At 47.7% G+C, this 24,071-nt stretch overlaps 1 protein-coding gene across 1 annotated transcript in view; it reads left to right on the forward strand.

Annotated features, from left to right (window-relative positions):
* Positions 1-24,071, forward strand: part of prkcq (protein kinase C, theta) — a 124,057-nt gene that overhangs the window by 12,349 nt on the left and 87,637 nt on the right. The window contains exons 2-3 of the mRNA XM_086010751.1: positions 8,014-8,213; positions 12,722-12,782. Of these exons, the coding sequence (XP_085866877.1) occupies positions 8,014-8,213; positions 12,722-12,782 (261 nt within the window). The remainder of the gene's footprint in view (positions 1-8,013; positions 8,214-12,721; positions 12,783-24,071) is intronic.

Genomic DNA, 24,071 nt, shown 5'->3' on the forward strand with positions numbered 1-24,071 from the left:
AGGGCGCTAATGGGGTGCAAAGCAACTAGCGCCCGGGCGCGGCGATGTTTGCGCCGCTTGTGAAATTAACTAGACATTTTGCGGCAGCGCTAAACACTACCGCCACGATCTCCTGCGCCGGCAGATAATGACGTCAGTCGAGTGCGCAACGCCCCGGTAGCACCCCGGACCAGATAATGAGTGGCGCCCCCTGCCTTACTGCTTGCCGCTAGCAACGACAGGTTGAGGGGAGCGTTATGCTGTCAGAAAGGGACTGGGGGAGCGCTATTTAAAGGCGACCGCTTCATGCCTTTTTTTGCCGGTGACATTTTTGCACCACGCAGTCAGAAAGAGAGAGAGAGAGAGAGAGACTTCTGGAGAGATTCAACACTGTGTGAAGGAGTTTTGGGTACGGAGCAGCACTTTGCAGGTTTATTTTGATTTGCCCTTCCTTGCTTCGCCCGCGCTCTGAGGTAGCGCCTCACTCCTCGGCGTCTGCGCCTTAAGACAGGTGTGAAGTGCCTGATTTAGCGCTCCAATCACCTCCAGGGGCGATAAAAGCCAAGTTTGCCGTCGGAGGCGATAATTAGCGCCAGGCGCTAAACTTTGCGCACGGCCGATAACGGCGCCCCAAATGGGGCATTACCGAATTTTTCCCCCATAGACTTTAAATAATTGTTAGAAAGATTTGAGGGGAGTTGAGGAGAAATCTTTTCACCCAGAGGGTGGTGGGGGTCTGGAACTCACTGCCTGAAAGGGTGGGAGAGGCAGGAACCCTCATCACATTTAAAAAGTATAGGCACTTACAAGGTGCCGGTGCCAAGCGTGCCATTTTCAGGCCACTTTTCTTCTTCTTAGGCAGTCCCTCGGAACCGAGGATGACTTGCTTCCACATTAAAAATGAGTTCGCAGGTGACTGATGAGTCCAATGAGGGACCTACAGTCTCTGTCGCAGGTGGGGCAGACGGTGGTTGAAGGGGCGGGTGGGTGGGGTGCTTGGGTTGACGTGCGCTCCTTGCGCTGCCTGCGCTTGGCTTCCGCTTGCACCCGGCGAAGAGACTCGAGGTGTTCGGCGCCTTCCCGATGCTTCTCCTCCACTTTGTGCGGTCTTGGGCCAGGGATTCCCAGGTGTCAGTGTGGTTGTTGCACTTTTTCAAGGAGGCTTTGAGGGTGTCCTTGAAGCGTTTCCTCTGCCCATCTGGGGCTCTCCTGCCGTGTCGGAGCTCCGAGTAGAGCGCTTGTTTTGGGAGTCTTGTATCGGGCATGCGGACAATGTGACCCGTCCATCGGAGCTGATCGAGCGTGGTCAAAGATTCGATGCTGGGGATGTTGGCCTGAGCAAGAACACTGACGTTGGTGCGCCTATCCTGCCAGTGGATTTGCAGGATCTTGCGGAGGCAGCGTTGGTGGTACCTCTCCGGTGCTTTGAGGCGCCTGCTGTACAATGTCCATGTCTCTGAGGCATTCAGGCCACTACCGCCGTGTTTGCGTCTGTGTTGATCCTTAAAATGGGCCTAGTGTATTTCCAGGAGTAGGGTCTTAACTGCCAGCGCAGTTCCTCTTAGTCAGTCCTTTGCTCAGTGATAGATTTGTTTTTGGAAGTCTTCACGATCACACGGGGCCTGATAAAGGACTGTAATCTCGGCGTTTATCACTACCAAAATTTCTTAGTCGAGATGTTCAAGTGACAGATTATACTTTGATGGTTATCTCAAAAATCTTGTCAAAAACCCAACATCTATATTTATTAAAAGGCACTGATGCATTGCATTAATGGTAACTGAAAATAGGAACATGTCACATTGGGAAACATAAAATAAGAAAAGGGATTGGCAGTGAATGAGATAAGGCAATTTGGCCCATTAAGCCCAGTCGTTTCTCAGACTTGGCACCATCTACCCTACAATATTCACCCGTTCTGTATCTCTGCTATTTAGAACCAGTTGTCAGAGGAACATGTTTGTGTACTGGCCTGTCCAGCTTTCAGTGGGCTGTAAGTTTATTTTTCATAAACTCGGCAGCAAAAGCCTGCTTTTGGAACATGTGGTCCAGTTTTAGACTGGTTTTATAAAAAATTACATAACTACATAAAGGCAGCTTTCTTGCTTCACTGAGCTGAGTCATTTATTTTTTATTTTCAGTCAGTACAGGGTACGGTAGCATAGTGGTTATGTTACTGGACTAGTAATCTCGTGGTCTGGACTAATGATCCAAGAGCCATGAGTTCATAACCTCACCACGAATTTAAATTCAGTTAAAATAAATCTGGAATTAAAAAGCTAGTATCAGTAATGGTGACCATGAAACTACCAGATTGTCGTAAAACCCCATCTGATTCACTAATGCCCTTTAGGGAAGGAAATCTGCCACCCTTACCCGGTCTGGCCTATATGTGACTCCAGACCCACAGCAATGACTGAAATGGCAGCTCACCACCACCACCACCTTCTCATGGGCAATAAATGCTGGTCTTGCCAGTGATGCCCACAATAAAAAAAACGCAATTTAGTATGGGCACGTTAAACCGGTACTGGTGCTTCATTTCTATCGTGCTGTGCGCCCAGTGAAAATAGGTGTTCCAAATAAGTACATCTTATATTGAAATAAAAACAGAAAATGCTGGAAATACTCCGCAGGCCAGCCAGCATCTGTGGAGAGAGAGAATCAGAGTTAACGTTTCAGGGTTGATGGAGAGGTGACAGGTTCTCAGCAAGTGGAGAGGCAGGGAAAGGGGGGAGGGTAGGAAAGAACAAAAGGGAAGGTCTGTGATAGGGTGGAAGGCAGGAGAGATTAAACCACTAAAGCAATACATCTGATATTGGAGAACATTTTAATCAATCTTCTAAGTTTTAAAACAACATTTTATTTAACATGGTTGATCAAAGTTGTACGGTTTGACATTTTTGAATGTTACCTCCTTCTTGGGGGAAGAGGAGAAAACTACAGAACTTTCTCTTGGGAGATTAAAGGGTTGAAGTTAATGTATTGCAAGCAGTTTCATGTCAGCCGTGGCTCAGTGGGTGGCACTCTGAGCCAGAAGGTTGTGGGTTCAAGTCCCACTCCAGACACTTGAGCACAGAAATCTAGGCTGACACTCCACTGCGGCGCTGAGGGAGAGCTGCACTGTCGGAGGTGCCGTCTTTCGGATGAGACGTTAAATTGCGACCCCATCTGATCTCTCTGGTAGACGTAAAAGATCCCATGGCGCTATTTCGAAGAAGAGCAGGGGAGTTCTCCCCGGTGTCCTGGGGTCAATATTTATCCCTCAACCAACATCACTAAAAAGCAGATTATCTGGTCATTATCACATTGCTGTTTGTGGGAGCTTGCTGTGCGCAAATTGGCTGCTGCATTTCCCACATTACAACAGTGACTACACAAAAAAAGTACTTCATTGGCTGTAAAGCGCTTTGGGATGCCTGGTGGTCATGAAAGGCGCTATGTAAAGGCAAGTCTTTCTTTCCTTCCCATTGTGCTATTTTAATCCATTTGTTAATTTTTAAGTGGGTTAATGACTGCCTTACAAAATCAGACAAGGAAATGTTCTACAAACGTAGGAACACGTTCATTCAAAACACCAGTGAAAGTAAATTCAACCCTTAGGAGAGTCGCGGTGCCTAAATTCTGGTAAAATAAGCTACTAAACTTAATGTGTGTTCGGCAGCTGCAGTGCTAACATCAATAAGGTCTCCTGAAGACACATTCCTATCGCTCGTGCATTGCCCCGCCCCCCTATCCTGTCAATGTCTGCATTTGGATTTGGCAAAAGACAGGAGTCCTATGTTTAGCCCTGGCCTGTTGCCGTCCACAGACCACATCCTCTCCTACGTCGCAAAGAAAACCCATGTGAGTATTTCACCATCCCCTGCCTAGCTTAATAAATATCCGAGATCGTACAGATGTAGAGCCTGATTCTTTCTTTTATCCACTTATTATGTGTGTTTTTAATATAGCGCCTTTAACGTAGTGAAACGCCCCAAGACACCTCACAGGTGTGGAATGAGACAGAGTTTGGCACTGAGCCACTTAAGATGATATTAGGACAGACGACCAAAAGCTGGGTCAAAGAGCATCTTAAAGGAGGAGAGAGAGGTGGGGAGGCGGAGAGGTTGAGGGAGGGAATTCCAGAGCTTAGGGCCCAGGCAGCTGAAGGCACGGCCGCCAGTGGTGGAGCGATTAACATCGGGATGCTCAAGAGGCCAGAATTGGAAGAGCGCAGAGATCTCGGAGGAATCTACAGCTAAATCGCTGAGCAGTATCTCTTAGCATTGTGGCTGAACTCAGTGGTGCGGAGGATCCCCTGCATGAGAGTAAACATGGCTTTCTCCACTCTGTGCCACCACGTTCAATGTGTTGTGCCACCTGCCTGCCCACTTCAGTTTTCCCCTCTCCAGTTTCCCCCTCTCCAATTATTTCCTTTCCTCCCCTCAAAGTGGCAACTCATGCAGGGTCAAATTCACTGGGCGCTCCCTGCCCTTCGGTCCATCACCTAAGAGGCCATTCTTCAAGTGAGAACCAATGAATGTCAGGAGTCAAATCAACCGTAGCGGGCACCGTGACCAAGCTCTGTATTATCCTCCCCAACACCCGTACACACACACACACTTTCCACGAGGAGATAGCTGGCTAATTCTCCTTTACCCCGGGGTTTTGGAAAAAAGAAAAGAAAGAAAGACTTGCATTTATATAGTGCCTTTCACGACCACCGAACATCCCAAACGCTTTTTGAAGTGTAGTCACTGTTGTAAATGTAGGAAATGTAGCAGCCAATTTGCGCACAGCAAGCTCCCACAAACAGCAATGTGATAATGACCAGATAACCTGTTTTTTAGTGATGTTGATTGAGGGATAAATATTGGCCCAGGACACCGGGGATAACTCCCCTGCTGTTCTTCAAAATAGTGGCCATGGGAACCTTTACGTCCACCTGAGACAGCAGACGGGGCCTCGGTTTAACATTTCATCCGAAAGCCAGCACCTCCGACAGTGCAGCACTCCCTCAGCACTGCCCTGGAGTGTCAGCCTAGATTTTTGAGTTCAAGTCTCTGGAGTGGGACTATGAAACCACAACCTCCTGACTCAGAGGTGAGAGTGCTGTCCACTGAGCCAGGGCTGACACAGTTAAAACCAATCATTGGAGCTCATCAATAACCCGATCGAGATTAATTTACAGACCAGCCCAAGACCAGGCTTTGGCCCTCTCTTTTATAAAACATGACACTTTTACAAATCAGCAAATATCAACATCCACAATTTTCTGAGCTGTTCCTACATTTCGAGGGATTGAATGGTGACATTTGTTCCCTTTGTGTTACTTCATTTGGTGCTAAAAATGGCACTTCTGCCCATTCCTGCGATGAACATTCTCTAAGAATGCAGCCCCAGGACGCTTGCGTTTCTGGAGTGACTTATAGGATGTGTGATCAGAGTGACAGCAACAACTCCGTATGGGGTGAGGAAACAAAAGTGGTTCTTATAGCTGTCAACTGCCAGAAGTGTTCTTCCTTCTAATGCAAACTCGAAGTATCTGTCTACGCGGATTCCCCATTTATCCTTGCGGTTAGAATAAGACGTATGCTGAAACGGAGAGTTGATGTGTGCTGGATGTAACACTTCCCAGTAATCCACTGCAGATCATTTCTCGGTAAACCTGCAGTAATAATGTCAGAATCATTCATCCTCACTGTGCGAATATCGGCATGTTATCAACACTCACAGCTGACACCCACCTTGACAGCACAGAAACTAGGCAAAGACAGAAGAAAAGTTCAATATAGCTTCGAAACAATTCTCTCGGAGAATTAATACCAGCAAGTGATTTTAGGGTTCAAATGGCAGCTGTGTATTGAGCTTCTGTCATAAGCGAGATCGTTGGATGGGGCTGTTGGATGGACTTTCTCTCCAGCCCAAAATACAGTTTTCGGGCACTGTAATTACACTATGGGATGTCAGCATATCAACGCTTATCGGGCCGGAAATTAGGATCGGGTGCTTGCCACGCGTGCAAGCCCCCGATCTGCACTCACCCGGCGCGCCGACATCTGGAGCCCGGGCCTGCTTGCATTTCCTGTCACAGGCCCGGTTCCAATGTCGGCGCGATGTGCTTACCTGATCCAGCGGCGTAGTTAGTGCGAGGTGCCGGCTGGGATCAGGTGAGCACTCTGCAGCCAATCAGGGGAGGGGAAACTCATTCATGAGTTTGATAGTAAAGACTGTCAAACTCATGAAAAGTACGGGCGACCAAAAGACTAGTTTAACTTTCATTAAAATTTTAAAAAACATCCCAATAATTAAATAAACTATAAATAACTTTTAAAAACTATTTAAAACAATTAATAAAATTTTTGAAAAAAATAATTTTTTACGAAATCGGGTCTAAAAATAAACTTACCTTACTGTAAAGTCCTTAAAAACAATGAAGCTGTGGAAAAAATGTAATAATTTTAAATAATAGACCACTTACCTGCAAGAATCCACTCCTTACGCCTCCTTTTTTCATTTCTAAAAAGTTCAGGCCCTTGCACACGCGCAAACCTGTCAAAAAGAAGGAAGTTCAACGCGTGCGCGCAGAGTCCTGCACGCACGCGTTGGACCTCTTAACCCCTTGGTTCGATGGAGAGGAAGTGCCGGTTTCCCGCGCATGCGCTGTGCATGCTGAAATCCGGCACTTCCAACGGGCCCGCGCGTGAGTACACCGTCCGTACTCACGCGTTGGGACCGGAATTACAGGCCCATCATGTTTGTGTGAAATACCTTTCTCTGTTATTTAGCAGAGGAGTTAATTGATTAGTTAAGTTAAGCGACTGGCGCCAAGTGTCAGCCGTGGCTCAGTGAGCAGCACTCTCGCCTCTGAGGCAGAGGTTGGTGAGTTCCGAGTCCTGCGCCAGAGTCGTGAGCACAAAGATCTGGGCTGACACTCCAGCGCCGCGCTGTCGGCGGTGCCGTCTTTCGGATGAGACGTTAAACCGAGGCCCCGTCTGCTCTCTCAGGTAAATGATCCCACGGCGCTATTTTGAAGAAGAGCAGGGGAGTTATCCCTGCTGTCCTGGGGCCAATATTTATCCCTCAACTAACATCACTAAAAACAGATTATCTGATCATTATCGCATTGCTGTTTGTGGGAGCTTGCTGTGCGCAAATTGGCTGCTGCGTTTCCTACATTACAACAGTGACTACACTCCAAAAGTACTTCATTGGCTGTAAACTGCATCTGGTGGTCACGAAAGGCACTATGTAAATGCGAGTCTTTCTTTTCTTTAATTTAGTTGCTCCGTTAAAATAGATGTGGAATTTCAGAAGAATTGGTTAAGCAATCGGACATTATTATCCTACTTCATAGTAACTTCAGGCCATATGTTAATATATAGCATGGTGTAATACCGACCTGTAGGGAGATACAGGACATCAGAAGATCGATATTTGGTGCCACATTGGATACGGGTTTAACTCCCCCTCCAGCATTCTGCAGTTTTCTAGATCTCAACCAAATTGTTGTTTGGAGGTGCCTGGCCTCAGCCCTTTTCCACATGGACATGGGAACATTAGGGGATTAAACTTCACCGGGCTGCTACTGGTCAACTGAAGGACAACATTGGTGTTGGACGAGGACTAGTCAGTGACCCACTCTCTGAGGTGAGGGTGGTGTGTAGCCTGTAACGTGGAGGAAAACAAATGAGAGGGTCTTCATACTGTCCAAACAAAGTGTGCACACAAGAACAGATTATCACCAGTTGAGGAGGAGCCAATGAGGAGCTGCATTGTCTCCCAGTAAAATTCACCGGGAAGTGTCATGTCTGAGGTGGTTCCTGGTTAGAGGGGCTATTGGCAGCAATTGGGGACCGGACCTTCTTGGCTGCAGAAGGAAGGGATAAAATAGTAGAAAAAAGGGGGAAAATTGCTCTTAAATGAAAGTTAGTTACGAACAATTATCCGTTATTCTATGTGTAGTCTTTTACTTGAGAGTCCCTCACTCTTGTTGACTCACTGTGTGCCTGGTGCCTCACTCACTCTTAACATGTATGAATACCTCAACAGAAAAAGGACAGATCTTCATTCAGAAGAAGCCCACCATGTACCCGCCTTGGAACAGCACCTTTGATGCACATATCAACAAGGGCCGAGTCATGCATATCGTCATCAAGGACAAAACCATTGAGTTGATCTCCGAGACCACGGTGGAACTGAATTCCCTGGCAGAGAAATGTAAACGCAATCAAGGAAAAGCAGACATCTGGGTAATATTTCAATGCTGAATTTGTTGGCAGTTCGTACTTATTTTATTGGCAGTGGATCAATCCCTCAGATGAGGCATTAAATTGAGGTCCTATCTGCCTGTTCAGATGAACGTCAAACTCTGTAATGGGAAAACAATAGAGGTGGTATGCTGGAAGGATGGGGCTTCTTTATTGAAACCAATATAATCAAATTAAGTGTATTAAAACTCTTGTCAGTTATACTGTGAGTCCAGGTACAAGGACAGAGTCTGGAAGTTTAAATCTAACCCCATTGTGTGCAAGTTTGAGAGCAGGAGGGGAGAAGACAGGTAAGAACAGGAATTACAATCAGCAATGTTCTCATCGAATGCTTAATGCATTGGAGGAGCGCAGAGACCTCGGAGGGTCGCGGGGCTAGAGGAGGTTACAAAGATAGGGAGGGGGCGAGGAGGCCATGGAGGGATTTGAAAACAAGGATGAGAATTTTTAACTCGAGGCGTTGCTGGACATTGTAGGTGAGCGAGCACAGGGGTGATGGGTGAATGTGAGCAAAAGAGTAAAACATACGGTTAAAGAAGCTGAACGTTTATGCATTGGATTGAATAAGCCAGAATCATAAAAATATTCTGTTAACTCAGGAATTCAGTTCTGTTATTACTGTATTTAATTTAATTATCAGAATACAGTGGAACGGCAGGTGGAAATCAATAAAACCTAGATAACTACCACAAAGAAGCTGTATTAACGGGTTAGTCTACTCTATCTTTTTCAGTCTTGATGTTCTTAGCAGATAATAGATGTGTGCTGCAGACAGCAAGTATTTTCAGTCGGAGTGAAGATTATAATCATGACAGCGGGAACTTGATTCATTGGGAAGAGATTCCATGGGGGTAATTTCAACCCCCCAGGATGGGCAGGGGGTGGGGTGTGGAGGTTCGGGGGGGGGGGGCTAAAAATTAAAAATAAATTGGAAACTCACCCACTTCCGGTTTTAACGGAGGTGGGTTGGGGGCGGGTGACTAACCCGCTCTCCAGAGGCGGATCCGTCGTTAAGATGTTTTAAAGAGGCTGCTGGCCTCAAATTTAACTTCTGTTTCGCATTTAAAGGAGGCGAGATGGGGTCGGCTCCATCAGGTGAGTGCTTTTCCCGCACTGCTTGTGGGCCAGGATGAGCAGGAGAGCTTCCACCGCCCCCCCGGCCCACCGAACTACCCTGTAAACCGCCCCACGATGCGACCCCTCGATCGGCCGACTGACCCCCACCCAACGCCACCCCCCACCCCGCGCAATCAGACTCCCGATGCCCGATTTCCAACCGCCCGCCCCCCCACATTGCGCGATCGGACCCCTGATGCCCGATTTCCAACTACCCCCCCCCCCCTCGCGCCCCCACCACGCAATGTCCAACTCATCTCCGCTTCACTCCCTGTCTGCCGACCCGCCTCTCACTCTGGCTGGCTGCAGCCGGGAAATCGATTAGAAAAAGTAATATCCGGTCCTGCAATTTAATTCGGCAGGACCTCCAGGAAACCGGTCATTCCTGGGGTTAACGGCTGCTAAACCTCCCCCCACACACCGACCCAGCTCCCTTCCCACCTCCCCGATATCATTGGGCCCTACATTCTTTACAGTAAGAAGTGAAAAATGAACAAGGCCCAAGTAGAGAACATTTTGGTCGAACATCTATTCCTGATGTATCATTCAGTACTGTGCTGGCTTCAGTCAGAGTCCTCCCTATTTCTGTAACCTCCTCCAGCCCCACAACCACCGCACCCCCCACAAGATCTCGCCACTCCTCTAATTCTGGCCTCTTGAGCATCCCCGATTTTAATCACTCCACCGTTGGCGGCCTTGTCTTCTGTTGCCTGGGCCCTAGGCTCTGGAATTCCCTGCCTAAACCTGTCCGCCTCTCTACCTTTCTTTCCTCCTTTAATACGCTCCTTAAAACCTACCCCTTTGACCAAGCTTTTGGTCATTTGCCTTAATATCTCCTTATGTGGCTGGGTGTCAAATTTTGTTTGATAATCGCTCCTGTGAAGCGCCTTGGGACATTTTACGATGTTAGCGGCGCTATGTAAATACAAGTTGTTGTTGTTGAATCAGCCAGCTATGAGGAAGGGGTATGTTTAGTTGTGGCCATAATGGTGGTTTTCAGTCAGAAATGGGCCCATGACTGGGATGTCTTGGTGGCACAGATGAAGAAGTGCTTGCTTCCCAAGCAGACGGATGTGGATTTTCAATCCCAGATCTGCCTGTCAGTTAGTAGTCTGTTGGACATGAGTTGATTTGATTCTTGATAGACAGAGCAGTGCACTATCGCCGGCACAGGCTCGACAGGCCGAATGGCCTCCTACTGTGCTGTAATGATTCTATGCTTCTATTCTACAATGGAAAATCTATTTCAAGGCACAGGGCAGAAAAGATACACCTGATTAAGCCCATTGCACGGGCCCTGATCACAGGGCCTAGGTTAAGGCCCTGGAGGAACCCACACCACCGATTGCTTCTCGCGTGATGCTGAGCACCTCGGCAGATAGAGCATGTGAAGAGGAACTGGGGATAAAACTAAACGTTAAAAAGAAACTGTGAAATGCAAATTGATCAAAACACCTGCTAACAGTTAGACGTAGAGTAGCTTGAGGTTGGCATTAGAATTTGTAGGAATCCAGGACTCATTCATGTAGAATGATACAGCACAGAAGGAGGCCATTCGGCCCATCGTGCCTATGCCGGAATTCCTCATCTCTTCTAGCTTAGATGAGAACCATGGAGAAAGGTATAGAGAGAAGACGCGGCTAAAGATTTAATGATAGACTTAAAAAGTGTGTTTATCCACTGCCTTCGGTTCCAATGCTTTTCCCTATGATCTTCGAGTGTGGGTGTGGCTGTCAGCCTTTCCTCCTCATTCGTTTACTGCTTCCTGAAATTAATACCTGGAAGTTAAAACTCGGAAAGAACATACACAATACCTCTTTAATTGTCAAAGTCCATTATGCGTATTCTCATTATCTGCTGCATGTTGGCCTTTCAGTCTTCGAAAGAAACTTTTAGTTGCTGCAGGGCTTTTTAACGATCTAATGTCATCATTTCATAAATTGCACGGGTCTGTTGATAAGCCAATATGACGGGGCCAGAGAGACAACAAGCTCCTGGAAATCATTAAAAGACAACGGGCCAGAAATTGATCAGGCGGTGAAGCAGAACGGGTGGTATCGGATTGGCCGCCCATTGTAATCAAAAAGGCTAATGGGATGCTAGCCTTTATATCCAGAGGACTAGAATACAAGGGGGTAGAAGTTATGCTGCAGCTGTACAAAACCTTGGTTAGACCACACCTGGAGCACTGGGAGCAGTTCTGGGCACCACACCTTAGGAAGGATATATTGGCCTTGGAGGGAGTGCAGCGTAGGTTTACCAGAATGATATCCAGGGGTTAAATTATGAGGAGAGATTACACAAATTAGGGTTGTATTCACTAGAATTTAGAAGGTTAAGGGGTGATCTGATCGAAGTTTTCAGGATATTAAGGGGAACTGATAGGGTAGACAGAGAGAAACTATTTCCGATAGCAAAATACTGCGGATGCTGGAAATCCGAAATAACAACAGAAAATGCTGGAAAAACTCAGCAGGCCAGGCAACATCCGTGGAGAGAAAATAGAGTCAACGTTTCGGGTCAAACCCTTTGTCAAGACTGGAAAGGCACAGGAAATGAAATAGATTGAAAGGCCAGGCTGGGAGAGAACAAAAGAGAAGAGACATTAAGAGGTATTCAAAACGAGACGAGATGGTGATAGGACTAGTGGAGACAAAAGACAGCTCTAGATTAGATGTGATATGTGCTGGCAAAATGGGAGACAGCTGCCATGTGGGAGAGAGAAGAAAAAAAGGGGGAAGGGCCAAAACTATTTCCGCTGGTTGGGGATTCTAGGACTAGGGGGCAGAGTCTAAAAATTACAGCCAGGCCTTTCAGGAGTGAAATTAGGAAACACTTCTACACACAAAGGGTGGTAGAAGTTTGGAACTCTCTTCTGCAAACGGCAATTGATGCTAGATCAATTGTTAGTTTTAAATCTGAGATTGAAAGATTTTTGTTAACCAAAGGTATTAAGGGATACGGGCCAAAGGCGAGTTAGGTCTCAGATCAGCCATGAATGGCCTCCTCCTGTTCCTGTGTTCCTATATACATACACAGCGCCCATCGCAGTCAGTGGAACTGAATTTCAGGTGTTGCGTATAACGATCCGCCGATCCGATACGGCCCGTTCTGCGCCACCCCCCGAGATGAATTTCTAGGCCAACTATTCCTTTTTTTCTAATCAGAAGAAATGTTTGCTGGGAAGAAGACAGTTAAAGGGGATCCAGGTATTTTTAACAGCTAAGAGTTCATCTTTGTTCTCTCTTTCCCTACTCCCACACACAGCTCTGACATTCTGAAATCCGCAGAAATATGTGAAAATCTCCTAATATTTCAGTCCTTTAATCGTCTTTTCTTTCTGCTGTTCATTCTTCCATTTCTCTTAAAAACAGCTGGATTTAAAGCCCCAAGGTCGAATGCTAATGAACGTGAAGTACTTTCTGGAACAAAGTGGTAAGTAACTGATCATATCATTCGTGATAATTATTTGAGGACTGTGGTAATATTTAATATCATGCCCTGAAACATCGGGAGATTGCAGTGATTTTAATTTTCACCCTTAATTTTATTATTATTGATTTAACTATTGGGTCAAATTTATAAAAGCTAATGCTGGAATTCAGCTTTTTTTTTATTCGTTTATGGGATGTGGGCGTCGCTGGCAAGGCCAGCATTTATTGCCCATCCTTAATTGCCCTTGAGAAGGTGGTGGTGAGCCGCCTTCCAGAACCGCTGCAGTCCGTGTGGTGAAGGTGCTCCCACAGTGCTGTTAGGGAGGGAGTTCCAGGATTTTGACCCAGCGACGATGAAGGAACAGCAATATATTTCCAAGTCAGGATGGTGTGTGACTTGGAGGGGAACTTGGAGGTGGTGGTGTTCCCATGCACCTGCTGCCCTTGTCCTTCTAGGTGGAAGAGGTCGCGGGTTTGGGAGGTGCTGCCGAAAAAGCCTTGGCGAGTTGCTGCAGTGCATCTTGTAGATGGTGACAAACTGCAACCACGGTGTGTCGGTGGTGGAGGGAGTGAATGTTTAAGGTGGTGGATGGGTGCCATTCAAGCATGCTGCTTTGTCCTGGATGGTGTCGAGCTTCTTGAGTGTTGTTGGAGCTGCACTCATCCAGGCAAGTGGAGAGTATTCCATCACACTCCTTACTTGTGCCTTGTAGATGGTGGAAAGGCTTTGGGGAGTCGGGAGGTGAGACACTCGCCGCAGAATACCTAGCCTCTGACCTGCTCTTGTAGCCACAGTATTTATGTGGCTGGTCCAGTTAAGTTCCTGGTCAATGGTGACCTCCAGGATGTTGATGATGGGGAATTCGGCGATGGTAATGCCGTTGAATGTCAATGGGCGGTGGTTAGACTCTCACTTGTTACCGATAGTCATTGCCTGGCACTTGTGTGGCGCGAATGTTACCTGCCACTTATCAGCCCAAGCCTGAATGTAGTCCAGGTCTTGTTACATGCAGGCATGGACTTCTTCATTATCTGAGGAGTTGCAAATGGCAGTGAATACTGTGCAGTCATCAGTGAACATTCCCTATTCTGACCTTATGTTCGAGAGAAGGTCATTGATGAAGCTGGGTGGGCGTGTGTGCTGTGAGGAGGACGCAGAGAAACTCCAGTATGATTTGGAGAGGTTGGGTGATTGGGCAGAAGCATGGCAAATGCAGTATAATGTGGATAAATGCGAGGTTATCCACTTCGGTGGCAAAAACAGGAAGACAGATTATTATCTGAACGGCAATAGATTGGGAAAAGGGGAAGTGCAACGAGACCTGGGGTCCTTGTGCACCAGTCGCTGAAGGTAAGCATGCAGGTGCAGCAGGCGGTTAAGAAGGCAAATGGTATGTTGGCCTTCATAGCGAGAGGATTCAAGTACAGGAGCAAGGATGTCTTGCTGCAGTTCTACAGGGCCTTGATGAGACCACACCTTGAGTATTGTGTGCAGTTTTGGTCACCTTATCTGAGGAAGGATGTTCTTGCCATGGAGAGAGTGCAGCGAAGATTCAACAGACTAATACCTGGGATGGCAGGAATGACGTATGAGGAGAGATTGGGTCGATTAGGCTTATATTCGTTAGAGTTTAGAAGAATGAGACGGGATCTCATTGAAACTTATAAAATTCTAACAGGACTAGACAGACTAGATGCAGGAAGGATGTTCCCGATGGCGGGGGAGTCCAGAACCAGGGGTCACAGGCCTAAAAATTCGGTGGGCTGCGCCACCAGTTAGTGCCTAGAGAGGGCACTCAGTGGCTTTAGCACCACTGGCCACGCCTCCCGCGAAATTTAGCGGGGCGCTAATGGCGGCGTTAGCCTGTAGCACTGCGCCGCCACCGATGATGTCATCGGTGTGTGCAGCGCCCCACTACTGCCCCGAACGCGATATTGGGTCGCGCCCCCCCCTGTAGCGCCGGCCACAAATCGCGACCGGTTCACGGGGCCTACCTGTGGCGGTAGTGGCGCAAATTAAGGGGGAGGTGCGGGGCGGCCATTTTTTTCAGCGGCCGCCTGCCAGCACCTCCTCGCGCCGCCCTCCCCGGCCTCCTGATCCCCCCCCCCTGGGCAGTGCCGGCTGTGTCCTGAGAGCCCAGCACTTCTCCTCGGTGCCGGGCTCTTTTCCCGGCACTTGCGATTGGTGATCGCGCTGGTGCAGGCCCCTCCCCCTTAAGAAGGGGAGGAAGGCCTGCAGTACCGCAGCGCGCCGTGCCGCAGCGTGTGGCGCTGCGGCACGTTGCGCTGCGATATTCAGTTTGAGCGCCCCAAGAGGGACGCGGGGAGCCTCGAGCAGCGCCCCCTTCCGTTTGGGGCGCTGAAACTGAATATCGCGCTGGCGCAAGCGGCTCCATCCGGAGCGGTAATTCCGGTGCCCAGGCGAGCTTGGCGCCCCAAACGCGGCGCCACCGAATTTCTAGGCCACAGTCTAAGGATAAGGGGTAAGCCATTTAGGACTGAGATGAGGAGAAAGGTGAACCTGTGGAATTCTCTACCACACAAGGCAGTTGAGGCCAATTCATTAAATAGATTCAAGAAGGAGTTAGATATATTTCTTAAGGCTAAAGGGATCAAGGGATATGGGGAGAAGGTAGGGACAGGGTACTGAATTTGGATGATCAGCCATGATCTCATTAAATGACGGAGCAGGCTCAAGGGGCCGAATGGACTACTCCTGCTCCTATGTTTCTATGTTGCTATGAAGCAGCTGAAGATGGTTGGACCTAGGACACTGCCCTGAGGAACTCTCGCAGCGATGTCCTAGGGCTGTGATGATTGACCTCCAACCACCACAACCATCTTCCTTTGTGCTCGGTATGACTTCAGCCAGTGGAGAGTTTTCCCTCCGATTCCCATTGACTTCAGTTTTACTGGGGCTCCTTGATGCCACACTCGGTCAAATGCTGCCTTGATGTCAAGGGCAGTCACCCTCACCTCACCTCTGGAATTCAGCTCCTTTGTCCATGTTTGGACCAATGTTATAATGAGGTCTGGAGCTGAGTGGTCTTGGCGGAACCCAAACTGGGCATCCGCGAACAGGTTATTGGTGAGTAAGTGCCACTTGATAGCACTGTCAATGACACCTTCCATCACTTTGCTGATGATTGAGAGTAGACTGATGGTCTGGTAATTGGCTGGATTGGATTTGTCCTGCTTTTTGTGGACAGGACATACCTGGGCAGTTTTCCACATTATTGGATAGATGCCAGTGTTGTAGCTGCACTAGAACAGCTTGGCTAGAGGCGCGGCTAGTTCTGGAGCACAAGTCCTCAGCACGACAGCCGGGATGTTGTCGGGGCCCATAGCCTTTGCTGTATCCAGTGCACTCAGCCGTTTCTTGATATCATGTGGAGTGAATCGAATTAGCTGAAGATTGGCTTCTGTGATGGTGGGGACCTCAGGAGGAGGCCGATATGGATCATCCACTCGGCACTTCTGGCTGAAGATGGTTGCAAATAATTCAGCCTTGTCTTTTTCACTCATGTGCTGGGCTCCACCATCATTGAGGATGGAGATATTTTTGGAGCCTCCTCCCGTTAGTTGTTTAATGGTACACCACCATTCATGACTGGACGTGGCAGGACTGCAGAGCTTTGATCAGATCCTTTGATTGTGGGATCGCTTAGCCCTGTCTATAGCATGCTGCTTTCGCTGTTTAGCGTGCATGTAGTCCTGTGCTGCAGCTTCCCCAGTTTGGCACCTCATTTTTAGGTACGCCTGGTGCTGCTCCTGGCATGCTCTTCTACACTCCTTATTGAACCAGGGTTGGTCCCCTGGCTTGACGGTAATGGTAGAGTGAGGGATATGCCGGGCCATGAGGTTACAGATTGTGGTGGAATACAATTCTGCTGCTGCTGATGACCCACAGCGCCTCATGGATGCCCAGTTTTGAGCTGCTAGATTTGTTCTGAATCTATCCCATTTAGCACGGTGGTAGTGCCACACAACTTGATGGAGGGTGTCCGCAGTGTGAAGATTGGACTTCGTCTCCACAATGCCTGTGCGGTGGTCACTGCTACCAATGCTGTAAAGGACAGATGCATCTGCGACAGGTAGATTGGTGAAGATGAGGTCAAGTAGGTTTTTCCCTCCTGTTGGTTCTCTCACCACCTGTCGCAGGCCCAGACTGGCAGCTATTTCCTTCAGGACTTGGCCAGCTCGGTCAGTAGTGGTGCTACCGAGCCATTCTTGGTGATGGACATTGAAGTCCCCCACCCAGAGTACGTTCTGTGCCCTTGCTACTCTCAGTGCTTCTTCCAAGTGGTGTTCAACATGGAGGAGTACTGATTCATTAGCTGAGGGAGGGCGGTAGGTGGTAATCAGCAGGAGGTTTCCTTGCCCATGCTTGATGCGAAGCCATGAGACTTCATGGGGTCCAGAGTCAATGTTGAAGACTCACAGGACCACTCCTTCCCGACTGTATACCACTGTGCCGCCACCCCTGGTGGGTCTGTCCACATTGGCTGAAAGGTATGATTCTGTGAGTATGACTATGTCAGTCTGTTGTTTGACTAGTCTGTGGGACAGCTCTCCCAATTTTGGCACAAGTCCCCAGATGTTGGTGAGGAGGACTTTGCAGGGACGACTGGGCTGGGTGTGCCGTTGTCGTGTCCGTAGCGGGTGCCGAGGTCGATGACGGGTGGTCCGTCCAGTTTTATTCTTAATATGTTTTTCGTAGCTCTTAGATAATGTTCCCTAGTATGTTTTGCCCTTGAAATTACATTTTGATTAATTGAAGGATCGCGTAGCCCCTTGAGCTCTTTTTATTATTTATTATTGTTTCCCAACTTCACCATATCCCCGCCATGCCATAACTACGTTAATAAATAGAGAGGCCTTGGACCTCACCCAGGCCTTAGGTACACACCAAGTGAAAGAGTGAGCCCTCGGGCAGGAGCTGAAAGTACAAGGTTTAGCTAAATTTGCTGGAGATTCAAAGGCTGATTTAAGCTCGCTGAAGGTTGTCATGGAGCCTTCATTTATCCTGTAAGAAGTCACACAACACCAGGTTATAGTCCAACAGCTTTATTTGAAATCACAAGCTTTTGGAGCGCTGCTCCTTCGTCAGGTGAAGTGGAGAGATGCATAAAGACACAGCTTATATAGTCAGAGAATACTGCCAGATGATTACAGGTAATCTTTCTAACTGCCCTTTATCACACCTCGACAGAGAGATAATCACAGCAATCAAAGGTGTGAATGGTGTCCAAACAGGTCAGTCAGGAAAACATTACATCATATGTTCTTTGTTACATTACATGTTCTTTGATGTAATGTTTTCCTGACTGACCTGTTTGGACACCATTCACACCTTTGATTGCTGTGATTATCTCTCTGCCGAGGTGTGATAAAGGGCAGTTAGAAAGATTACCTGTAATCATCTGGCAGTGCTCTCTGACTATATATGCTGTGCCTATATGCATCTCTTCACTTCACCTGACGAAGGAGCAGCGCTCCGAAAGCTTGTGATTTGAAATAAAGCTGTTGGACTATAACCTGGTGTTGTGTGACTTCTTACATTTGTCCACCCCAGTCCAACACCGGCATCTCCACTTCATTTATCCTGTTTGATACCAAGTGTACCACTAAACTAAGGCACCCGGTTATGCAACACCTCGATTTTAAAATTCTCATCCTTGTCTTCAAATCCCTCCATGGCCTCGCCCCTCCCTATCTCTGTAATCTCCTTCAGCCCTACAACCCCCCGAGATATCTGCGCTCCTCAAATTCTGGCTCTTGAGCATTCCCGATTTTAATCGCTCCACCATTGGCAGCCGTGCCTTCAGCTGCCGAGGCCCTAAGCTCTGGAATTCCCTCCCTAAACCTCTCCAGCTCTCCACCTCTCTCTCCTTTAAGATGCTCCTTAAAACTTATCTCTTTGACCAGGCTTTTGGTCATCTGTCCTAGTATCTCCTTATGTGGCTCGGTGTCAAATTTTGTTTGATAATCACTCCTGTGAAGCAGCTTGGGATGTTTTACTACGATAAAGGCGCTGTACGAATACAAGTTGTTGTTTTTGCAACAATGAGATAAGTGAGATGTACTCAAATATGCAGTGATTGTTCAGAAAAAGGTGCCACTCTCAAAAATAAATCACTTTCCAACTCTTCTGTGTAAACTGAGAACAACACAAGAGCCATGCAAGTAGGCTGGGGAGCTGGCGATCTTCCCTCCCTGTCAGGAGGTAGTCTCAGTTCCACTTGGCACCTCACTTTAGTGGCACAAATCCTGAATTGGAGGCATGAGGCATCATGAAAGTGAGCCCACTTCCTACACTCTGGCATCGCACATTGGCGTATCAGAGCACTGCCCTACTATGAGTCATTTTCCTTTATATAACAGAAAACTCCCCCAGAGCAATTTTACCTAGAGATAACCATCACAGTAAAATACAACTGAAGTATCTCGAAACAGCCCTAGATTTTGCAGGAGTGGTTACACATATGAACATAGGTCAGTCATGTAGCCTATTCTGTTAGCCATGGCAGCTCTAACTCACCTGATCCCAGTTTCTTACCCACATTATCCTTTCCTCCCTATCTCTGTAATCTCCTTCAGCCCCACAACCCCCCGAGATATCTGCGCTCCTCTAATCCTGCCCTCTTGAGCATCCCTGATTATAATCGCTCAACCATCGGTGGCCGTGCCTTCAGCTGCCAAGGCCCTAAGCTCTGGAATTCCCTGCCTAAACCTCTCCGCCTCGCTACCTCTCTTTCCTCCTTTGGAACCTGTGGAACTCTCTGCCACAGAAGGCTGTGGAGGCCAAGTCACTGAATATATTTAAGAAGGAGATAGATAGATTTCTAGACACAAAAGGCGTCAAGGGGTATGGGGAGAGAGCGGGAATATGGTATTGAGATAGAGGATCAACCATGATCATATTGAATGGCGGAGCAGGCTCGAAGGGCCGAACGGCCTACTCATGTTCCTATTTTTCTATGTTCTATGTTTAAGACATTCCTTAAAACCTACCTCTTTGACCAAGCTTTTGGTCACCTGCCCTAATTTATCTTTATGTGGCTCGGTGTGAAATTTTTTGTCTTATAATTCTCCTGTGAAGCGCCTTGGGATGTTTTACTACGTTAAAGGCGCTATATAAATACAAGTTATTGTTGTTGTTGTTGAAACGTTTACTTCCCAAATAAGCATCTGGGGCAACGTCTGGAGGTCCCGCCCAGGCCGCTCACCGGCTTTCATACGGGAGAAACCGCCCATGCGTGAAAGTTTGAATGGGCCACCCGGCCACTTAATGGGACGGCACAGCAAAAAAAAATAAGAGGGAACATTGGTCTGGGGTGGAAATTTCACCTCGGCCTGTTATTCAGGCATGAAATCGGCCTGAAGCCGGAGGCCCCAAGGCTCTCCCGAAATTGTCTCGGCAGCAGATTGTCAGCGAGCTGTGGACGCCAATCGGGGCGTCCAGAGGCGGCTCGCTGGTCCCACGCGGAGTAAGTGGGGCTGGCTGCCTCCCTGCTATCGGCCCTCAGGCAGGCCCTGCGCGGGAGGGAGGGGTCAAAAAATGGACCTTTTTCGGATGGAAGCCACCGGTGGTAACTTTAAGGACCGCTGGCGAGGCCGCGTGTAGACATGGTTATCCAGAGCGGAGCAGGCCCAGTAACCAGCTGCGTTTGAGGCAGCCCAGTTTCGGGAAGTGGGGCCTCAAACAAGCGTTAGGCCCCCCTATTTGTGCATCCAAAGGGCCTGACACCTGTTTCAGGCGAGGGCACTGGACACCTAGATTGCAGCCTTTACTAACATGGCGGGTGGCGCAGTTCGGGCGCGGGCATGCGCCTGCCATTTTGGATGCTTAGGCACCCATTTTACGCCTGTAAACTTGGTGCAGCATCAACAAATTTTCTCGCACTTTTAAACACCCCAATCATTTATGCATCTCTGAACATCTGAGACAGTGCATTCCACTTTCAGACACCCCTTTACGTGAAGTTCTGCATTCAATTTTCACCAGCGTAATTCCAATCCAAAGATGACATCCCCTTGTTCTGAATCCCGCTACAAGAGGAACGACGGTGTAACCTGAATAAAATAGAATCCAACAGATAGGAATGTCTCGGATTCAATCCCGAATGCCCAGACCAGAGGGAAGTGAAAATGGTCTATACAAAAGAAAAGGAAGACTTGCATTTCTATAGCGCCTTTCACAACCACTGGACGTCCCAAAGTGCTTTACAGCCAATGAAGCACTTTTTGAAGTACAGTCACTGTTGTAATGTAGGAAACGCGGCAGCCAATTTGCACACAGCAAGCTCCCACAAACAGCAATGTGATAATGACCAGATAATCTGTTTTAGTGATGTTGATTGAGGGATAAATATTGGCCCCAGGACACTGGGGAGAACGCTCCTGCTCTTCTTCGAAATAGTGCCACGGGATCTTTTACGTCCACCTGAGAGAGCAGACGGGGCCTCGGTTTAACGTCTGTTAACGATAGTATGAGGTGCGAGTTGGGTAGGATTGATTGGGGAATTTCACTCAAAGGGTTGACGGTGGATGGGCAATGGCAAACATTCAAAGATCGCATGGATGAACTACAGAATTTGTTCATCCCAGTTTGGCATAAAAATAAAACAAAAAAGGTGACTCAACCGTGGCTAACAAGGGAAATTAGGGATAGCATAAGATCCAAGGAGAGGACATATAAATTGGCCAGAAAAAGTAGTAAACCTGAGGATTGGGAGCAGTTTAGGACCCAACAAAGGAGGGCAAAGGGATTAATTAAGAGGGGGAAAATAGAGTATGAGAGTAAGCTTGCAGGGAACATAAAAACTGACTGTAAAAGCTTTTATAGATATGTGAAGAGAAAAAGATTGGTGAAGTCAAGCGTAGGTCCCTTGCAGCCAGAATCAGGGGAATTTATAATGGGGAACAAAGAAATGGCAGACCAATTAAATACATACTTTGGTTCTGTCTTCACAAAGGAGGACACAAATAATCTCCCAAAGATGTCGGGGAACATAGGATCTAATGAAAGGGAGGAACTGATAGAAATCAGTATTTGTAGGGAAATGGCGTTAGGGAAATTGATGAGATTGAGGGCCGATAAATCCCCAGGGCCTGATAATCTACATCCTAGGGTACTTAAGGAAGTGGCCCTAGAAATAGTAGATGCATTGCTGGTCATCTTCCAAAATTCGATAGACTCAGGAACAGTACCCATGGATTGGAGGGTAGCTAATGTTACCCCTCTGTTCAAAAAAGGTGGTAGAGAGAAAACGGGGAATTACAGACTGGTAAGCCTGACATCGGTAGTGGGGAAAATGCTAGAGTCCATTATAAAGGATGTAATGGCAGAGCACTTGGAAAAAAGTGACCGGATCGGACAAAGTCAACATGGTTTTACAAAAGGTAAATCGTGCTTGACTAATCTACTGAAATTTTTTGAGGATGTAACTGGTAAAATAGATAAGGGAGAACCAGTGGATGTGGTGTATTTGGATTTTCAAAAGGCTTTCGATAAGGTCCCGCATAAGAGATTAGCGTGTAAAATTAAGGCACATGGGATTGGGGGCAAGGTATTGGCTTGGATAGAGAACTGGTTGGCAGACAGAAAGCAAAGAGTTGGAATAAACGGCTCTTTTTCCGAGTGGCAGGCAGTGACTAGTGGGGTACCGCAGGGATCGGTCCTTGGACCCCAGCTATTCACAATATATATTAATGATCTGGACGAGGGAACTAGATGTAATATCTCCAAGTTTGCAGACGACACAAAGCTGGGTGGGCATGTGTGCTGTGAGGAGGATGCTGAGAAACTCCAGTATGATTTGGACAGGTTGGGTGATTGGGCAGAAGCGTGGCAGATGCAGTATAACGTGGATAAATGCGAGGTTATCCACTTTGATGGCAAAAACAGGAAGGCAGATTATTATCTAAATGGCAATAGATTGGGAGAAGGGGAAGTGCAATGAGACCTGGGCGTCCTTGTGCACCAGTCGCTGAAAGTAAGCATGCAGGTGCAGCAGGCGGTTAAGAAGGCAAATGGTATGCTGGCCTTCGTAGCGAGAGGGTTTGAGTACAGGAACAAGGATGTCTTGCTGCAGTTGTACAGGGCCTTGGCGAGACCACATCTTGAGTATAGTGTGCAGTTTTGTTCGCCTTATCTGAGGAAGGATGTTCTTGTCATGGAAGGAGTGCAGCGAAGATTCACCAGACTGATACCTGGGATGGCAGGAATGACGTATGAGGAGAGATTGGATCGATTGGGCTTGTACTCGCTGGAGTTTAGAAGAATGAGAGGGGATCTCATCGAAACTTATAAAATTCTAACAGGACTAGACAGACTAGATGCAGGAAGGATGTTCCCGATGGCGGGGGAGTCCAGAACCAGGGGTCACAGTCTAAGGATAAGGGGTAAGCCATTTAGGACAGGGATGAGGAGGAATTTCTTCACCCAGAGAGTGGTGAACCCGTGGAATTCTCTACCACAGAAGGCAGTAGAGGCCAATTCATTAAATATATTCAAGAAGGAGTTGGATATATTTCTTAAGGCTAAAGGGATCAAGGGATATGGGGAGAAGGCAGGGACAGGGTACTGAATTTGGATGATCAACCATGATCTCATTGAATGGCGGAGCAGGCTCGAGGGGCCGAATGGCCTACTCCTGCTCCTATCTTCTATGTTTCTATGTCTCACCTGAAAGACAGCACCTCCGACAATGCAGCATGTCAGCCTAGATTTTTGTGTTCAAGTCTCTGGAGTGGGGTTTGAACCCACAACCTTCTAACTCAGAGGCGAGAGTGCTACCAACAAGAACAAGAACCTAAATTCTAAAGCGGATTGGATGATCTTTTTTTCTTCCCTTTCCTTTTGTGTTTATTTACAGTGTGACATTGGAGAGCTGGAAGAATTTACTTTGGCCTGTAGCCATATGCCATTCCCTTCTCCCTCATGCTTATCTAGCCTCCCCTTAAATGCGTCTCTACCTTTCTTTTGAGCAGCCTGCAGTGGTCCCTTTAAAGACCACTGGTTGGGCCACTCAACACCAAGTATTAATGGAAGGATCGAGCGCAGCACATGCTCCGACCACTGGTCCTTTAAACTTGCATTGGCATCCCAGTAACATCATAGAAGCCCCGAGTTGCATGGGCTAACAGGGCACCCACTTGCTTCAGGCAGGCGCACGGGTTCACCTATTTCAAGAACCCCACCCAAAACGGCAGCGGCCCGGATGACGGTGGGAATGAGCCAGGAAGTGCTGTGCTCTACCATCCTGTTCCTGCCTGGTGGAAGGGA

This window comes from Somniosus microcephalus, chromosome 17 (genome assembly GCF_052327205.1).
Source record: "Somniosus microcephalus isolate GS21.2 chromosome 17, FLI_Smic_1.0, whole genome shotgun sequence".
Lineage (NCBI taxonomy): Eukaryota > Metazoa > Chordata > Chondrichthyes > Squaliformes > Somniosidae > Somniosus > Somniosus microcephalus.